This window comes from Giraffa tippelskirchi, chromosome 4 (genome assembly GCF_054371585.1).
Source record: "Giraffa tippelskirchi isolate mGirTip1 chromosome 4, T2T-mGirTip1v1.2.pri, whole genome shotgun sequence".
Classification (NCBI taxonomy): Eukaryota; Metazoa; Chordata; class Mammalia; order Artiodactyla; family Giraffidae; genus Giraffa; species Giraffa tippelskirchi.
In genome coordinates, this window is record NC_137278.1 from 201083856 (window position 1) to 201098866 (window position 15011).

At 48.6% G+C, this 15011-nt stretch overlaps 1 protein-coding gene across 1 annotated transcript in view; it reads right to left on the minus strand.

Moving 5' to 3' along the window:
• Positions 1–15011, minus strand: part of CACNA2D4 (calcium voltage-gated channel auxiliary subunit alpha2delta 4) — a 66931-nt gene that overhangs the window by 35808 nt on the left and 16112 nt on the right. The window contains exons 17-21 of the mRNA XM_081589897.1: positions 8060–8121; positions 6627–6694; positions 6147–6192; positions 5965–6062; positions 4521–4614 (exon numbers count right to left, since the gene is read on the minus strand). Coding sequence (XP_081446023.1) covers positions 4521–4614; positions 5965–6062; positions 6147–6192; positions 6627–6694; positions 8060–8121 — 368 coding nt within the window. The remainder of the gene's footprint in view (positions 1–4520; positions 4615–5964; positions 6063–6146; positions 6193–6626; positions 6695–8059; positions 8122–15011) is intronic.

The following is a 15011-nucleotide window of genomic DNA, read 5'->3' on the forward strand; positions in this document are numbered from 1 at the left end:
TTTTTGGCCACACTGTGCAGCACATGGGATCCTAGATCGACAAGGGTTGAACCCACGTCCCCTGCATTGGAAGTGTGGAGTCTTAACGACTGGACCGCCAGCAAAGTTCCAGATTTCAGCTTTACTGATGTATAACTGACATAAAATTGTAAGGTAGTTTAAGCATGTGTCATGGTGGTTTGATATATGTATATATCGTGAAAGGATTCCCTCCATTGTGTGTGCATATGTGTGTGTGTATGTGTGTGTGAACATTTACGTCCTACTCTCTTAGCTCATCTCAGTTACAAAATCCAGTGTTCTGACTAGAATCACCCCCCCCAGTCCTTACTCATCTTACAGCTGAAGGTCTGTCTCCTCCCTCACCACCCCTCCAGCCCCCACCAGTCACTTTTTTACTATGGGCAGCTCAGTGGTAAAGAGTCTGCCTGCCAATGCAGGAGGCACAGGTTCGACCCCTGGGTGGGGAAGATCCCCTGGAGGAGGAAACGGCAACCCACTCCAGTATTCTTGCCTGGAGAATTTCCATGGACAGAGGAGCCTGTCAGGCTACAGTCCATGGGGTCTCAAAGAGTCGGACATGACTGAGTATGCATGTACATACCTGAGTTAGTTAAATTTTAAAAGGTTCCACAGATAAGTGATACTACACAGCATTCGTGTGTCTTTGTCTGGCTTATTTCATTTAACATAATACCCTCTGGGTTCATCCATGTCATTGCAAATGGCAAGATTTCCTTCTTTTTTAAGGCCAAATAATATTTCGTTGAGTATATACACCACATGTCCTCTTTATCCGTCCATCCATCAGTGGACGCTTAGGTTGTTTCCATGTCCTGGCTGCTGTGAATAACACAGCAGCGAACAGGAGAGTGTAGACATCTCTGCAGTAGTCTGCCTTTGTTTCCTTTGGATAAATACCCAGAAGTAGGGCTGCTGAATCATGTGATAGTGCTATTTAAATTTTTGGAGGAACCTCCACATTGTTTTCCATAGTGGCAAAACCAGTTTACATTCCCACTAACTGTGCACAAGGGTTTCCTTTTCTCCATATCCTCACAAACACTTGTTATCACTTGTTTTTCTGATAATAACCATCTTCCAAAGATGACTGAGAATTTTTTTTCAGTATTACAGTGAACCCAGGACTTGAACATGTTTACTGTGCTCTGATCCACAGCTGTTGTCATCACATCTGCTGCCTCTCATCTGGTGAGTCCACCCGTGCTGTCTGATGCCCCTCGTCTGACCGCTGAGAGCCTCCTCAGTTTGTCCCCAATGTCCTGTTAGCGCAACCTCCTTTAGTCTTTACTGACTTGCTCCTGGGATGACGAGATGCCTCAGGCTCATTCTGTCCATCTTCTGCCCCAGTCCTGGAAGCAGACACTTCTCCAGGGTCACTGGCTTATTTCAGGGAGGGCTTCTTAGAGTGGACTTTGAACTCTGCATGGTTGGGTCTGGGTGCTCATTGAGGTTGGCCCTTTCAGTGGACAAGGATCTCCTCTTTGTTTCTTTCAGGGAAAGTACATCGTGAGTTCATTGATATTTCCAATCTATATCTAGTGTTCCATCTAAACTTCTTTGATTTAAAAAATCTGCACCGTGGGGCTCCCCTGATGGTCCAGTGGTTAAGACTTCATCTTCCAGTGCAGGGGCTGCAGGTTTGACCTCTAGTCAGGGAGCTAAGATCCCACATGCCTAGGGGCCAAAACACCAAAACACAAAAAACAGTAGCAATATTGTAACAAATTCAATAAAGGCTTTAAGAATGGTCCACATCAAAAAAAGCTTAAAAATATTTGTGCCTCTTTTCTCGTCTGCTGAAAATCTTGTTCCCAACGACATTAGTGACACACTATTTGCTCTGTTTATCCATGTAGTTTGGAATAACAGTGTGAATAAATATAGTTTCTAGAAATGTGCTTATGGAACACAGTTTTTAAGATTTTCATTTTGTTTAGTGTTTACAGTTCTGTGTTTTCAAGTCCCTCGACAAAAGTCCCTGCTGTGTGGTTATTGATTCACAACCAGGTTTGTTTCACTTGCTTTCAAATTTTCAGAGTTAAGTTTTTAAACCTAATTTCATTTTATAATGATATGATTTACACTGTTCCAGAGTCAAATATGCAAAGTAAGACACGTGCAGAAGAATCTGCTTCTGTCTCCATCCCTCTGTTTCTTCATTCTTCTTATTAGTAAGCTTTTTGCTTGCTTGTTTATTGTTCCATTAAAACTATGTAAGCGTATATATGTAAGCACATGCACGTGCGTGTTTCTATATGGAGTTTGATGTAATCCCATTTGTCGGTTTTTGCTTTTACTGTGCTTGCCTGCGGAGACAGACCTAGAAAGATCTTGTCACGACTGATGTCTGGGCTTCCCTGGTGACTCAGTGGTAAAGAATCCGCCTGCCAGTCCAGGAGACGTGAGTTCAATCCCCGATCCAGGAAGTTTCCACAAACTGTGGGGCAACTAAGCCTGTGCTCTAGAGCCTGGAAGCCACAACTGCTGAAGCCTGAGCACCGTAGAGACTACAAAAGAGAAGTCACCTCAGTGAGAAGCCCCAAGGACCATAAATAGAGAGTAGACCCCGCTCTCCTCAATCAGAGAGAAGCCTGCCCAGCAGCGAAGACCCGGTTTATCTAAAAATAAATAAATAAATACCATTGTTTTGTTTTTTTTTCCAAAGACTAGATGTCAAGGAACACACTGCCTATGTTTTCTTCTAGTAGTTTAATAGCTCCAGGTCTTATATCTAAGTCTTTAATGCATTCTAAGTTGCTTTTTGTTTATGGTGTGAGACAGTGGTCCATAACTTCTTTTCTTTCTTTCTTTTTTTGTGTTTGGCTGTTCAGTTTTCCTGACACCATTTGTTAAAGAGACTGTCCTTTCTCCAGTATATATTATTTGCTCCTTTGTCAAGTAGGAGTTATCCACCTATTTCTGGGCTCTCAAATCTGTTCCATTGATCCATGTCTCTGTTTTTCTGCCAATACCATGCTCTTTTGATTACCCCAGGTCATCTTTCCTGACACACTCCCTGGTCAAGAATATTTGCTTCTCAATGTCGCCCCAACATTAAAAACATCAGCTAATTTCTGAACTTGGAAAGATAAAGACTGCCTCTTCACACCCAACCTAATGACCCACCCCCCACGGTAGAAGGCAGGACAGTACAGGGGGCCAAGAGTTCAGACTCTGAAAACAGGCCGCCTAGTTTTGACTCTGGCTTTGCCACTAATGAGGTGGATGACGTTGGGCAAGTTGCTTATCTCACTCCACCTTGGTTTCCTCATCTGTAAACTGGGGATAATGATAGGATCTGTTTTGTCAGGTTGTTGTGAGGATCAAATGGCTTCATGTATACTAAGTACTCGGAACAGTGCTGGCCCATCGTATTCTTCATTCTTTAGTTTCATTTAATTTTGAATAGATAACACAGGGCTCCCCAGGTGACTTAGATGGCAAAGAATCTGCCTGCCAATGCAGGAGATGGGGGCTCAATCCCCGGGTCAGGAAGATCTCCTGGAGGAGGGTGTGGCAACTCACTCCAGTTATTCTTACCTGAAGAATCCCATGGACAGAGGAGCCTGGTGGGCTACGGTCCATGGGGGTCACAGAGTAGGACACGACTGAGGGACTGAGCACACACACAGTCACATGGGTTCAGCATGGTACCAAAAATCATATAGGGTCAGTCACCTGTGCTTTTAACCAGGGCAGCCAGTGAGGACTATTTCCTACACAGTCTTCCATAGATGATATATGTACACATACCCCTTCCTATTATGTTTCTGCCCCTTTAACAGAAACGGGAGCATATCACCATGCACTGTTCTACCTCTTGCTTTTTTAATTAAGCGCTTGTTCCTGTAAGATACGGTTTGTGTTTTCAAGAAGAAGCACTGATTATTAAATGTCTAGGAGAGGTCTGACATCGCTGGGATGTGGACGTTGACTCTTACTGTTCAGGAACAGGTGTGGCCTGTTCAGCTCAGCAGCGCCTTACCCCCTCCTGATACTCATGTGTGCACCCACACACTCACATCCGTCTCTTCTTTCTACCTTCCTGCGAGACACCAGCACCCCAGGTGAAGAGGAACAGAGGGAGAGAGGACTCACCGAGGCCACGTTTGTACCACACGCAGCCTCGACCTCACCTGCTGAAAATGGGGCCCCAGGGGCTTGAGCTGCACTGTCCAGGCACTTCGGCTGATGGCTCCCACCCCTGCCCCCTCCAGTTGGAGCCTGGCACTGAGGGAGGGGTTCTGGGAACTGGGCTTCAAGATGTGGTGTGGGTGTTTCCTTGGTGGAAGCTTTGCCAAGTCCCTGCTATACCGGGGGGCTGTGAGGGTTGCCGTCTTCCCACCTCTATGAATGTGACCCCCCATGTCTTCCCATCCTCCCCTCTTCTTAGGCCAAAGGACCTGGGTGGTCTCCTGAGCTGCCCGCCAGGTTGTGGGAGGCCCTGCCTTGACCCAGGGACCCCAGGGGCAGGACCCAGCCGCACCAGGACCTACTCAGAGCTGTTGAGGGCCAGCGCCGTCCAGTATGCCTCCATGGGGGCCGTGACCACCGCGTCAAACAGTGCCTCCTGCAGCAGCTCCTCGTCACCTGAGGCAAAGTTTGGAGACTACCCGCTTACTCCCTCGCGATCATGTGAGCTCAGCTCCCACCCCCTGCCCAGGAGCCCTGACCCTCAGGGCCTAGAGGTGCCTCAGAGATGGTCTGGAACACTCAGAGGCCCTGCTCTCTGCCGGAGGAAGTCATCTAGGGAGGCTGGGAGGCTGTGTCCTCTGCCCCAGTGTGTGGGCAGAACTCAGCAATTCCCAGGCCTCTCCAGCTCTCGGGCTCTGTGAAGTCAGGAGGCCTGCCTGTCAGCCGCCCCTGCCTCCCTCTCCCCAAGCACTGGCCTCGGGGCTTCTGCATACCCTGGTCTGATGCTTCCACCCTGTCTCTGCCTGGGTGGCCCTTTCTCTTCCTCCTTTTCTCTGAAAAGTTTATTGATGTTTATTGAGGTGAAATCCACACAACGGACACCCAGCCGATGGCATGCAAATCTGGCATTTACACTTGCACAGAGACCGGCAGCCCGCCTCCACGACACCGAGTTCTCATGGCCCCAAAGGAGTGCCACGCGGCGGGTCCTTTTACCCTCAGCTTGAGTGACGTCCCTGATGAGGGCCCCCTTCCCCATACAATACCTACTCATGGCCTCATCACCCCTGCAATGACTAGCCTACATCAACTCAAGTGCTGGTCCTGTCATCTGGCTTCTCCCCTCAACCACAGACTCCGTGATTGTGTGGCCTGGTCTGTGGTCATCAGAAGCTTCACTGATAACCACCCCCCCCCGCACCTGGCTGGCTGGAGAACGTGTCTGGCACAGACTTGTGGATGGAATGAATGAATGAATGAATGAGTCCTTGTTGGGATGGCACGGGTGTGGGGACTTCTCCCAGGGGGACACTGATGTGACGGGATGATCCGTACCTCCTTCCGAAGAAGAAGAGGTGGGACCCCATGGAGGATGGCCCTGCATTCGTGCAGGGACTTGGGGTTACCTGGACCCAGCTAAGGGAATACTCATGGATCACAGGCTGCAGATGAGGCCTTGAGGGAGCCTCACCTTGCCTGATGGCTGGGGAGCGGGGGCAGGGGGCCCTACTAGGTGACGGGGACAGCCGATGGGCAAGCCAGTGCCTGTCACTGTGGGCCCTTAACAGTGCCCGGGGGACAGAGGCTTAAAGGGACCCTGGTCCCTGCCGTGGGGACACACCCGTGCCCTTGTAGGTCTCAGAGCCCTTGTCACTGATGTGGCTGGGGGGCTGGCTGTGTCCTCTCCTTCGAGGGGGTCTCTCTGGTCTCCCTGAGCCGTCTGTGAGCTCTGCAAGCAGGGCACTCCAGCCTCCACTCAGCCCTCTGTCCCCGCGGAGTCCTGAGCTCGGGCCAGGGGACACTCACACTCCAGGGCGGGGTCCTCCTGGGTCAGGAAGCGCACCACGGCCTCCAGCTGGCTCAGCTTGCGGTGCTCTGGGTCAATGTCTGTGATGCAGTAGATCCTGGAAACCCGGCCGAGCCCATTACCCCGAGTCCCCGCGGCTCCCTGCCCTCACTCTGCACTGCGCCAGCCCCCGGGTCCTCACCAGTCGCCGGCCAGGCTCAGGTCTGGGTGAAGCAGGTCGTGCAGGCCTGAAAGCAGAGTCTGCGCTTGGTCCGGGGTTCACGGACCTGGCGCTCTAGAAGTAGCGTCAGGGGCAGGGAGGGCCAGCCGCATCCTGCAGGGTTCTCGGACAGAGGTGGGCTCAGCATGGAGCCCGATGGTGACATGGTCATGTTGCTCCCTAAATGCCTTCCTTCCCAACACCTCCTGTCTGCCCCCTGCCCCCTGGGATCGCCCTCAAGGAAGCCTCGGCTTGCCTGGCTTCATTGTGCCCAGGCGAGCCCAGGGCCGTGTGTGTCCGGGGCCGCACCCTCAGCACACAGGCCCGTGCTGGGACGCACAGGCCCCTCTGGCTGCATGGCCCTGCCCACAGAGCCCTGGCTGGTCTGGCCCTGCTCTGTGTCCCTGGAGAACCCAGTTTTCCTTGGAACTGTGCGGAAGTCCTGGGCACCGGCCGACCCACCTTCTTCCACTGACGTGTTCCCCAGGAGGATATATTCTCCATGGCCTCGGGACAGCACCACCCCCAGGCTGCAGGCAGAGCAGAGGACACAGGCTGGAGGTCAGCTGGGGCCCAGCCTGCTGGCCCCCATCCTCGGATCCTCTGAGCACACTGCCCACGACAGTGAGTACACCCTGCCCCACCAGGCTCTCAGTGCCCCCCTCCCCGAGCCCTGGCAAAGACTTCTGCTTTGTCATCAGCCTCTTTCCTGAGAAGGACCTGGACAGGAGAGGGCAAGGCCCCCTCCGCTCCCGTTCTGTTGGATTCACCCTGGACCTCTCGGGTGCTCCAAGGATGGAGAAGGGTCTCAGGGTCCCACATGTTCCATGGTCTGAGAGGCCCCTCCCACCTGGAGAATCCCATCTTGCCTTCCTCTCCCTCCTGGAAGATCATCTTTTGAGGCTTGGCTGATACCTGAACCACGTAGGGGGTTTATAGGGTCCTAGCGCTTGGGCCCCACCCCAGGAATCCCGAGTAAGGAAGGAAGGACCTGGATACAATGTCACAAGTTCCTGTAGGCACCCCAGGGAGCAGTTGGGGCTGGGGACCACCCTTCATTGAGCAATGGGGAATTCAGAGAGAAGGGCCATTTGATCCTTGCAATGTATGCTGCTGCTGCTGCTGCTGCTGCTGCTAAGTCGCTTCAGTCGTGTCCGACTCTGTGCGACCCCATAGATGGCAGCCCACCAGGCTCCACCGTCCCTGGAATTCTCCAGGCAAGAATACTGGAGTGGGTTGCCATTTCCTGCTCCAGTGCATGAAAGGGAAAAGTGAAAGTGAAGTCGCTCAGTCGTGTCCGACTCTTAGCGACCCCATGGACTGTAGCCTACCAGGCTCCTCCATCCATGGGATTTTCCAGGCAAGAGTACTGGAGTGGGGTGCCATTTCCTTCTCCGATGTATGATGCTAGAGCCGAACATTTATATGATGGGAGGGAAACTGAGAGAACTTCGTATCTCATCTTTCATCTTACAACTACTTACGATTGCATTGCTTTAAGACCTCCAGGTAGGTCATGACATTTATTAATAATTCTCTCAATTCTCCAGAGAAGCAGCTACTATTATCACCCCCATTTTACAGATGAGACATCTAAGGCACGGAGCGGTTAAGTAACTTGCCTAAGATCACACAGCCTATGAGTGGCAGAGCTGGGATTCCAACTTGGTTTAGCTCCTGACCCTGCACACTGGGCCACAGTGCACACCGAATCACACAGCCAAGCAGGTGTAGATCTCAATTTTCCCAAATGCAGACCTGGGTCTTTTTCTGTTGTCACAAAATTGCCAACTACTTATGAGTGAATCCGGTCCCAGACCTGAAAGTCCCACTTGAGAGGTTGGCCCTCACGTTATACCCTCTCCTCCCCCCTAAATAAGATCCAGGCCCCTCACCTGAAAGGTGTGTCACTGATGTCCGTGAAGAAGTAGTCGTTGGTCAGGAAAAGAACTCGCTTCTGAAAGAGGCACCAGGGAAGGGTGCTGGCTGGGGAGGAAGTGCCAACCACCCCTCCCTCCCTTTCCATGTGTTGCCTGGTGCCCTGCCCCTGACCTCCACTTCTTATTCCGCACCCCGACCCCCACCCGGAGGCCTTCTCCCACGGGCACAGTACAGCCCTGGGGAAGGTGTGCCTGACTGAGGGCCATAGTCCAGACTGCACTGTCCCTATGGGGCCATGAGTTACCACGTGTACCACAACTCAGGAACGGAAATTTGAAATCTCAGTTACTGTCAGTTAACAGAAATGGACACCCAGAAAGCCTGGCTGGCTGGCTGTTGGTCCCTGAGCTGGCCGGTGGCCGTGGTTCAGGAGGGACCAGCACAGGCTGCTGGCTGGAGCTCACACTTGTACGTCCCACCAGAAACCACCCGCCTCTGCAGTCCAGACCCCTCCAGGCCGTGCTGCCCTTCACAGCTTCTCTTTCCTTTCAAAGCTGCCATTTTGAGGTTGAGTTGAATTTGCACAAGTCAAGGCATTGGGGGATGTGCACAGTGGCTAAGATGGGCACAGGCGTCAGACAGCCCTGGTCTAAGCCCTGCTGGCCACTCACGGGCTGGTGAGCTTGGGTGAGTGACCTCACGTTCTTGGGCATCGAAGTTTCATTTGTAAATCAGAATCAAAAAGAGCATCCCCTGTGGGCTGCTGGGAGGTGGTGAGGGTGTTTGTAGTGGGCGGGAAGGGCAGGGTTGACTTGGGCTCCAGAGCCCCGTAGGCTATACCATCTGCACACACTTGGATGCCTCTGGGAAAGCCACACACTGCACTTGGCCACGGGACTGTCAGTATCCCCTTTGCCTTTTTTTCAGGCTTTTCTTCTGGGTTGAAAACTGGAGTAAGATGTTGGACGGGACGCAGAGTGAGAAGGTGGCAAAAAAGGTTTGTTTCAATAGGAAACCAGCCGTGGACCAAACCAGAAAGGACAGTTTCCAGCTAGGGCCTCATCCTGCCTGATGCCCTCTGGCTCCCTCTGCTTCAGGCAGACCCTCTCCCAGTTGGGTGGGGGTTCTGGGAGCCAAGGGGACAGCTGGGGGCCAGGCAGGGCACTGATGGGCTCCAAGTGGGGCTGGTTTGAGTCTGAAACTGGGGAGCATTAACATTTTTTTTCTTTCTCTTTTTTTTTTAATTGAAGAAAAAGTTGAAATGCGCACATCTAAATGTATCATTTCAGCAGTTTTGATAAATGTACGCTGTTGTGGGATTACCTCTCAGGTTGAGATATGGATTGTGTGCAGCCCCTGCAATCTCTTTGCCTTCTTCCGGTCAGCCCCCCACCTTCCTAGGCAAGCTCTGTTCGGATCTTCCTCCCCACAGGTTAGGTTTGCCGGTTCTCACAGCGCGAGCCCTTTCGCGTCCACTTCTGCTTCACGTAGTGTCCCTGAGACCCACCCGTGTTGCTGAGTGTGTCAGCGCTGTGTTCCTTTTCCTGCCAAGTAGTAAGTACTTCAGGGAGGGCAAACCATGGTTTACTTCTAGGTGGGTGGTCATCCTGGGTGTTTCCAGTTCAGGGCTGTTTTGAATAAAGCTGCTGTAAACGTTCTTCTTGTGTCTTCATTTCTCTTGGTAAGTACCAGGGAAGGAATTCCTTTGCAAAATATGCAAATTATGTTTGCCTTTATAAAACACTGCCAACTTCCCCAAATTATTTTGTTATACTTCCACTAGCAATGTATGAACTCCAATTTCTCCGCATCTTTGCCAGAATTCGGTATTGTCAGTCTTTCAAATTGTAGTTATGTTAGAGGGTATGGAAGTAGTTTTAATTTGCATTTCCCTGACAACTAAAGTTGCTGAGCATCTTTTCATGGGTTTATTGGTCATGTCTGTTTCTTCATTTCTAAAAGGTCTGTTAAAGTGTCTTGCCCATATTTTTTTTTTATTACATTGTTAGACTTTTTGTTAGTAATCTGGAGAAGTCCTTTATGGTATAGACACAGTCTATGTCTGGATTTTCATTTTCTTAATTGTGTCTCTGGATGAACAGAACTGTTTTTTGATGAAATTCAATTTTTCAAATTTTATTTTATGTTTAATGCCTTTGATATTTTGTCAAACAAAACTATATAACCTCAGATCATAAAAATTTTCACCTGCATTTTCTTCTAGAAGCCTTAGAGTTTTAGCTTTTACTTTGAGAGCTTTGTAATTGAGTGACATTCAAATTAATTTTTGTGTATGATATGAGTATATCTCAATGACTTTTCATACATTTATTCAATTGTTCCAGCACCATCTGTTGAAAAGACTTTCCTTTCTCCATTGATTTGCCAAGGTGTCTTTTTTTTTCTTTCTTTCTTAATTTTTTTTATTTGTTTTGCCATACATTGACATGAGTCCACCATGGGTGTACATGTTTTCCCCTTCCAGAACCCCCCTTCCCCCTCCCTCCCCATCCCATCCCTCTGGGTCATACCGGTACACCAGCCCCGAGCACCCTGTATCATGCATTGAACCTGGACTGGCGATTCGTTTCACATATGATAATTTACATGCTTCCATACCATTCTCCCATATCATCCCACCCTCGCCCTCTCCCATAGAGTCCATAATACTGTTCTATTTATCTGTGTCTCTTTTGATGTCTCGCATACAGGGTTATCTTTACCGATTGACTAAATACCATATATATGTGTTAGTATCCTGTATTGGTGTTTTTCTTTCTGGCTTACTTCACTCTGTATAATAGGCTCCAGTTTCATCCACCTCATTAGAACTGATTTGAATGTATTCTTTTTAATGGCTGAGTAATATTCCATTGTGTATATGTACCACAGCTTCCTTATCCATTCATCTGCTGATGGGCATCTAGGTTGCTTCCATGTCCTGGCTATTATAAACAGTGCTGTGATGAACATTGGGGTACATGTGTCTCCTTCAATTCTGGTTTCCTCGGTGTGTATGCCCAGCAGTGGGATTGCTGGGCCATATGGCAGTTCTACTTCCAGTTTTTTGAGGAATCTCCACACTGTTCTCATAGTGGCTGTACTAGTTTGCATTCCCACCAACAGTATAAGAGGGTTCCCTTTTCTCCACACTCTCTCCAGCATTTATTGCTTGTAGTCTTTTGGATAGCAGCCATTCTGATGGGTGTGAAATGGTACCTCATTGTGGTTTTGATTTGCATTTCTCTGGTAAGAGTGATGTTGAGCATCTTTTCATGTGTTTGTTAGCCATCTGTATGTCTTCTTTGGAGAAGTGTCTGTTTAGTTCTTTGCCAAGGTGTCTTTATCGAAAATATGCTGGCAACCTGTATGTTTTTCTGTACTCTCTATTCCATGGATCCATTTGTCTGTTCACATGTCAATATCACTCTGCTTGGTTACTGCAGCTTTCAAGTAAGTTTTGAAATCAAGTACTGTGAATCATCCATCTCATTTAACAAAAGGAATTTGTTCTTTTTCAAGATAGTTTTGGCCGTGTTAGGTCTTTTGCATATTCATACAAATTTTAGAATCACCTTCTTCTTCTATGTCTAGGAGAAGTCTGTTAGATTTTTTATTGGGATTGTGTTGAATCTATAGATTAATTTGGGGGGAAATAGACATCTTAGAAGTATTGATCTTACAACCCCTAAACATGGTTATACTTTCCTATTTATTTAGTTTTTTTATTTGACATGCTTTCTGCAGTGTTATGTAGCTTTCAGTGTAGAGGTCATATCTGTGAAATTTATTCCTATTTTATATTATTTGTGCTATGGAAATTGGAACTTAAAAATGTTTTCATTTTGCAAATGTTTCTGGCTATATATAAAAGTATAATTGATTTTTTATAACAGTGACTCTGTGTTCTGTGAACTGGCTAAATTTATCTATTAGTTCCAGCAGCTGTTTTGCAAATTTGGGGGATTTTCTATGTGAACAATTATCTTGCTGTGAACAAAGATAGCTTTACTCTCTCCTTTCTAATTTTCATGCCTTTTACTTTGTTTCCTGGCCTTATTGCAAAGATAGGTCCTTGCCAGGTCCAGGGCAATGTTGAATGCAAGTGGTGAAACCAGACACCCTCACCAAGTTCACAATCGTAGAAAGTGTTCAGCCATTTACCACTGAAAGTGAACTTTTCCACACATGCTTTTTTTTCTTATCAGATTGAGGATGTTTCCTTCTGCTCCCAATGAAGTTTTGTCAAGTGTGTTCAGCATGCTTTGGGGTAGCCAAGCGGTGGTTTCCTCTTGTGTGTTAATGCAATGGGGTAACTTCACTCTGCGCAGCTATATCTTACACTTGCTCACATTACAAACCCCACAACACAATGTCAACATTTTTCCTTTAAACAGTTGTCTTTTTGAGAAGTTAAAAGAACGAATGAGATCTCATCCTAACCCAGGCATTTATCGTTTCCAATGCTGCTCATTTTTCTTTGTGTCGATCTAAGTTTCCATCTGTGTCATTTTTCTTCTGCCTGAAGAATTTCCTTAAGTATTTCTCTTAGGGATGAACTTTGATCTCCTCCAATTCAAACTGTCTTTATTTCACCTCTTTTTGAGGTGGGAGCACCCCGACACCTGGAGTGAGAGTCTGGTTGAGATAAGGGTAGAGGTGCCTGGAAGCCACCTCTGCCTTTTCGGGTTCACAAGAAGGACCTGATGGACCTGATGGGTCATCAGAGATGCTGACTGACCTGCCCGAGGGAGCCCTCTCAGTCCAAAGCTTGAAAACAACAGGCGGAGGCCACGGAACTGACGCAGGTCCCAGTGAGAACCAACCCGCGCATTTAAAAGGAATGCAGAGAGTTGCTTTCCTTCCCAGGGCTTCCCTGTTTGGCTTCCAGGAAGGCCTGTGTCTGTGAAAGAAACTGTATCTAATTGTTGCTGATGGATGCCCACCTTCTTCCTTGGAGGTGAAAGAGCAGCAGTAGTGGGAGGGAGAAGGTGACATTTATAAATATGTCAAGGGACAATGCAGAGTCAGTGCCAGCCAGCAGGGCCTTTTACGGAAAGAGGAAGCTGTCCCTTGTAGGCGACAAGCAAGTCTGTGGGGACAGGAAGGCATCGCTGGAGGGACCCATTCCTGGAAATCAGCTCTGAGGAGCAGCAGTGATTTTCAACTTCTTCACAGATGACATGCTTTACAAGAGCTGCTAACAGTTTGCAAAATTAACTCTCACTTTCCCTGTTTCCAGGGACTTCCCTGGTGTCTCAGACGGCAAAGAATCTGCCTGCAAAGCAGGAGGCCCAGGTTTGAAACCTGGATTGGGAAGATCCCCTGGAGAAGGGAATGGCAACCTACTCCAGTATCTTTGCCTGGAGAATTCCATGGATAGCGGAGTCCAGCAGGGTACAGTCCATAGGATTGCAAAGAGTTGGACATGACTGAGCAACTGACACTTTCCCCCTTTCCACCATGAACAACAAAAGGGCCACATAGCAGGCAGGTAAGACAGAAAGAGGACTTCCCAGGTAATGCTAGTGGTAAAGAACCTGCCTGCCAATGCAGGACTCATAAGAGATGCAGATTTGACTCCTGGGTCAGGAAGATTCCCTGGAGGAGGGCGTGAACAACCCCCCTGGAGTGGAGGGCAACCCACTTCAGTATTCTTGTCTGGGAAATCCCATGGACAGAGGAGCCTGGTGGACTACGGTCCATAAGGTTGCAAAGAGTTGGATATAACTGAGCAACAGCATCCACACAAGGCAGAAAGAAGACCTGTGAAGGGCTAGGCTCTCTGCTCCTTCACCCCGGGCCCCTGAGAAGCAGGCCCTGGAGAGGGGTCACTCGCTGGCCAAAGCTCTGTGGGGCTGATGCCGGCAGGGCTGGGCCCCTCGCTCGGGCCTTCCAGGCTCCAGCAAGTTCTCAAGGTTCACACTCTGATTCAGCCAGGTCCTTTGTCACCACAGTTCAGTTCAATTCAGTTCAGTTGCTCAGTCGTGTCTGACTCTTTGCGACCCCATGAACTGCATCATGCCAGACCCCTCTGTCCATCTCCAACTCCTGGAGTTTACCCAAACTCATGTCCATTGAGTCGGTGATGCCATCCAACCATCTCATCCTCTGTTGTCCCCTTCTCCTCCTGCCCTCAATCTTTCCCAGCATGAGGGTCTTTTCAAATGAGTCAGCAATTCGCATCAGGTAGCCAAAGTATTGGAGTTTTATCTTCAACATCAGTCCTTCCAATGAACACCCAGGACTGATCTCCCTTAGGATGGACTGGTTGGATCTCCTTGCAGTCCAGGGGACTCTCACGAGTCTTCTCCAACACCACAGTTCAAAAACATCAATTCTTCAGCGCTCAGCTTTCTTTATAGTCCAACTCTCACATCTATACATGATTACTGAAAAAACCATAGCCTTGACTAGATGGACCTTTGTTGGCAAAGTAATGTTTCTGCTTTTTAATATGCTGTCTAGGTTGGTCATAACTGTCCTTCCAAGGAGTAAGCATCTTTTAATTTCATGGCTGCAGTCACCACCTGCAGTGATTTTGGAGCCCAGAAAAATAAAATCAGCCACTGTTTCTACTGTCTCCCCATCTATTTGCCATGAAGTGATGGGACCAGATGCCATGATCTTAGTTTTCTGAACGTTGAGCTTTAAGCCAACTATTTCACTCTCCTCTTTCACTTTCATCAAGAGGCTCTTTAGTTCTTCTCTGCTTTCTGCCATAAGGGTGGTGTCATCTGCATATCTGAGGTTATTGATATTTCTCCCAGCAATCTTGATTCCAGCTTGTGTTTCTTCCAGCCCAGCGTTTCTCATGATGTACTCTGCATATAAGTTAAATAAGCAGGGTGACAATATACAGCCTTGACGTGCTCCTTTTCCTATTTGGAACCAGTCTGTTGTTCCATGTCCATTCTAACTGTTGCTTCCAACCTCCATACAGGTTTCTCAAGAGGCAGGTCAGGT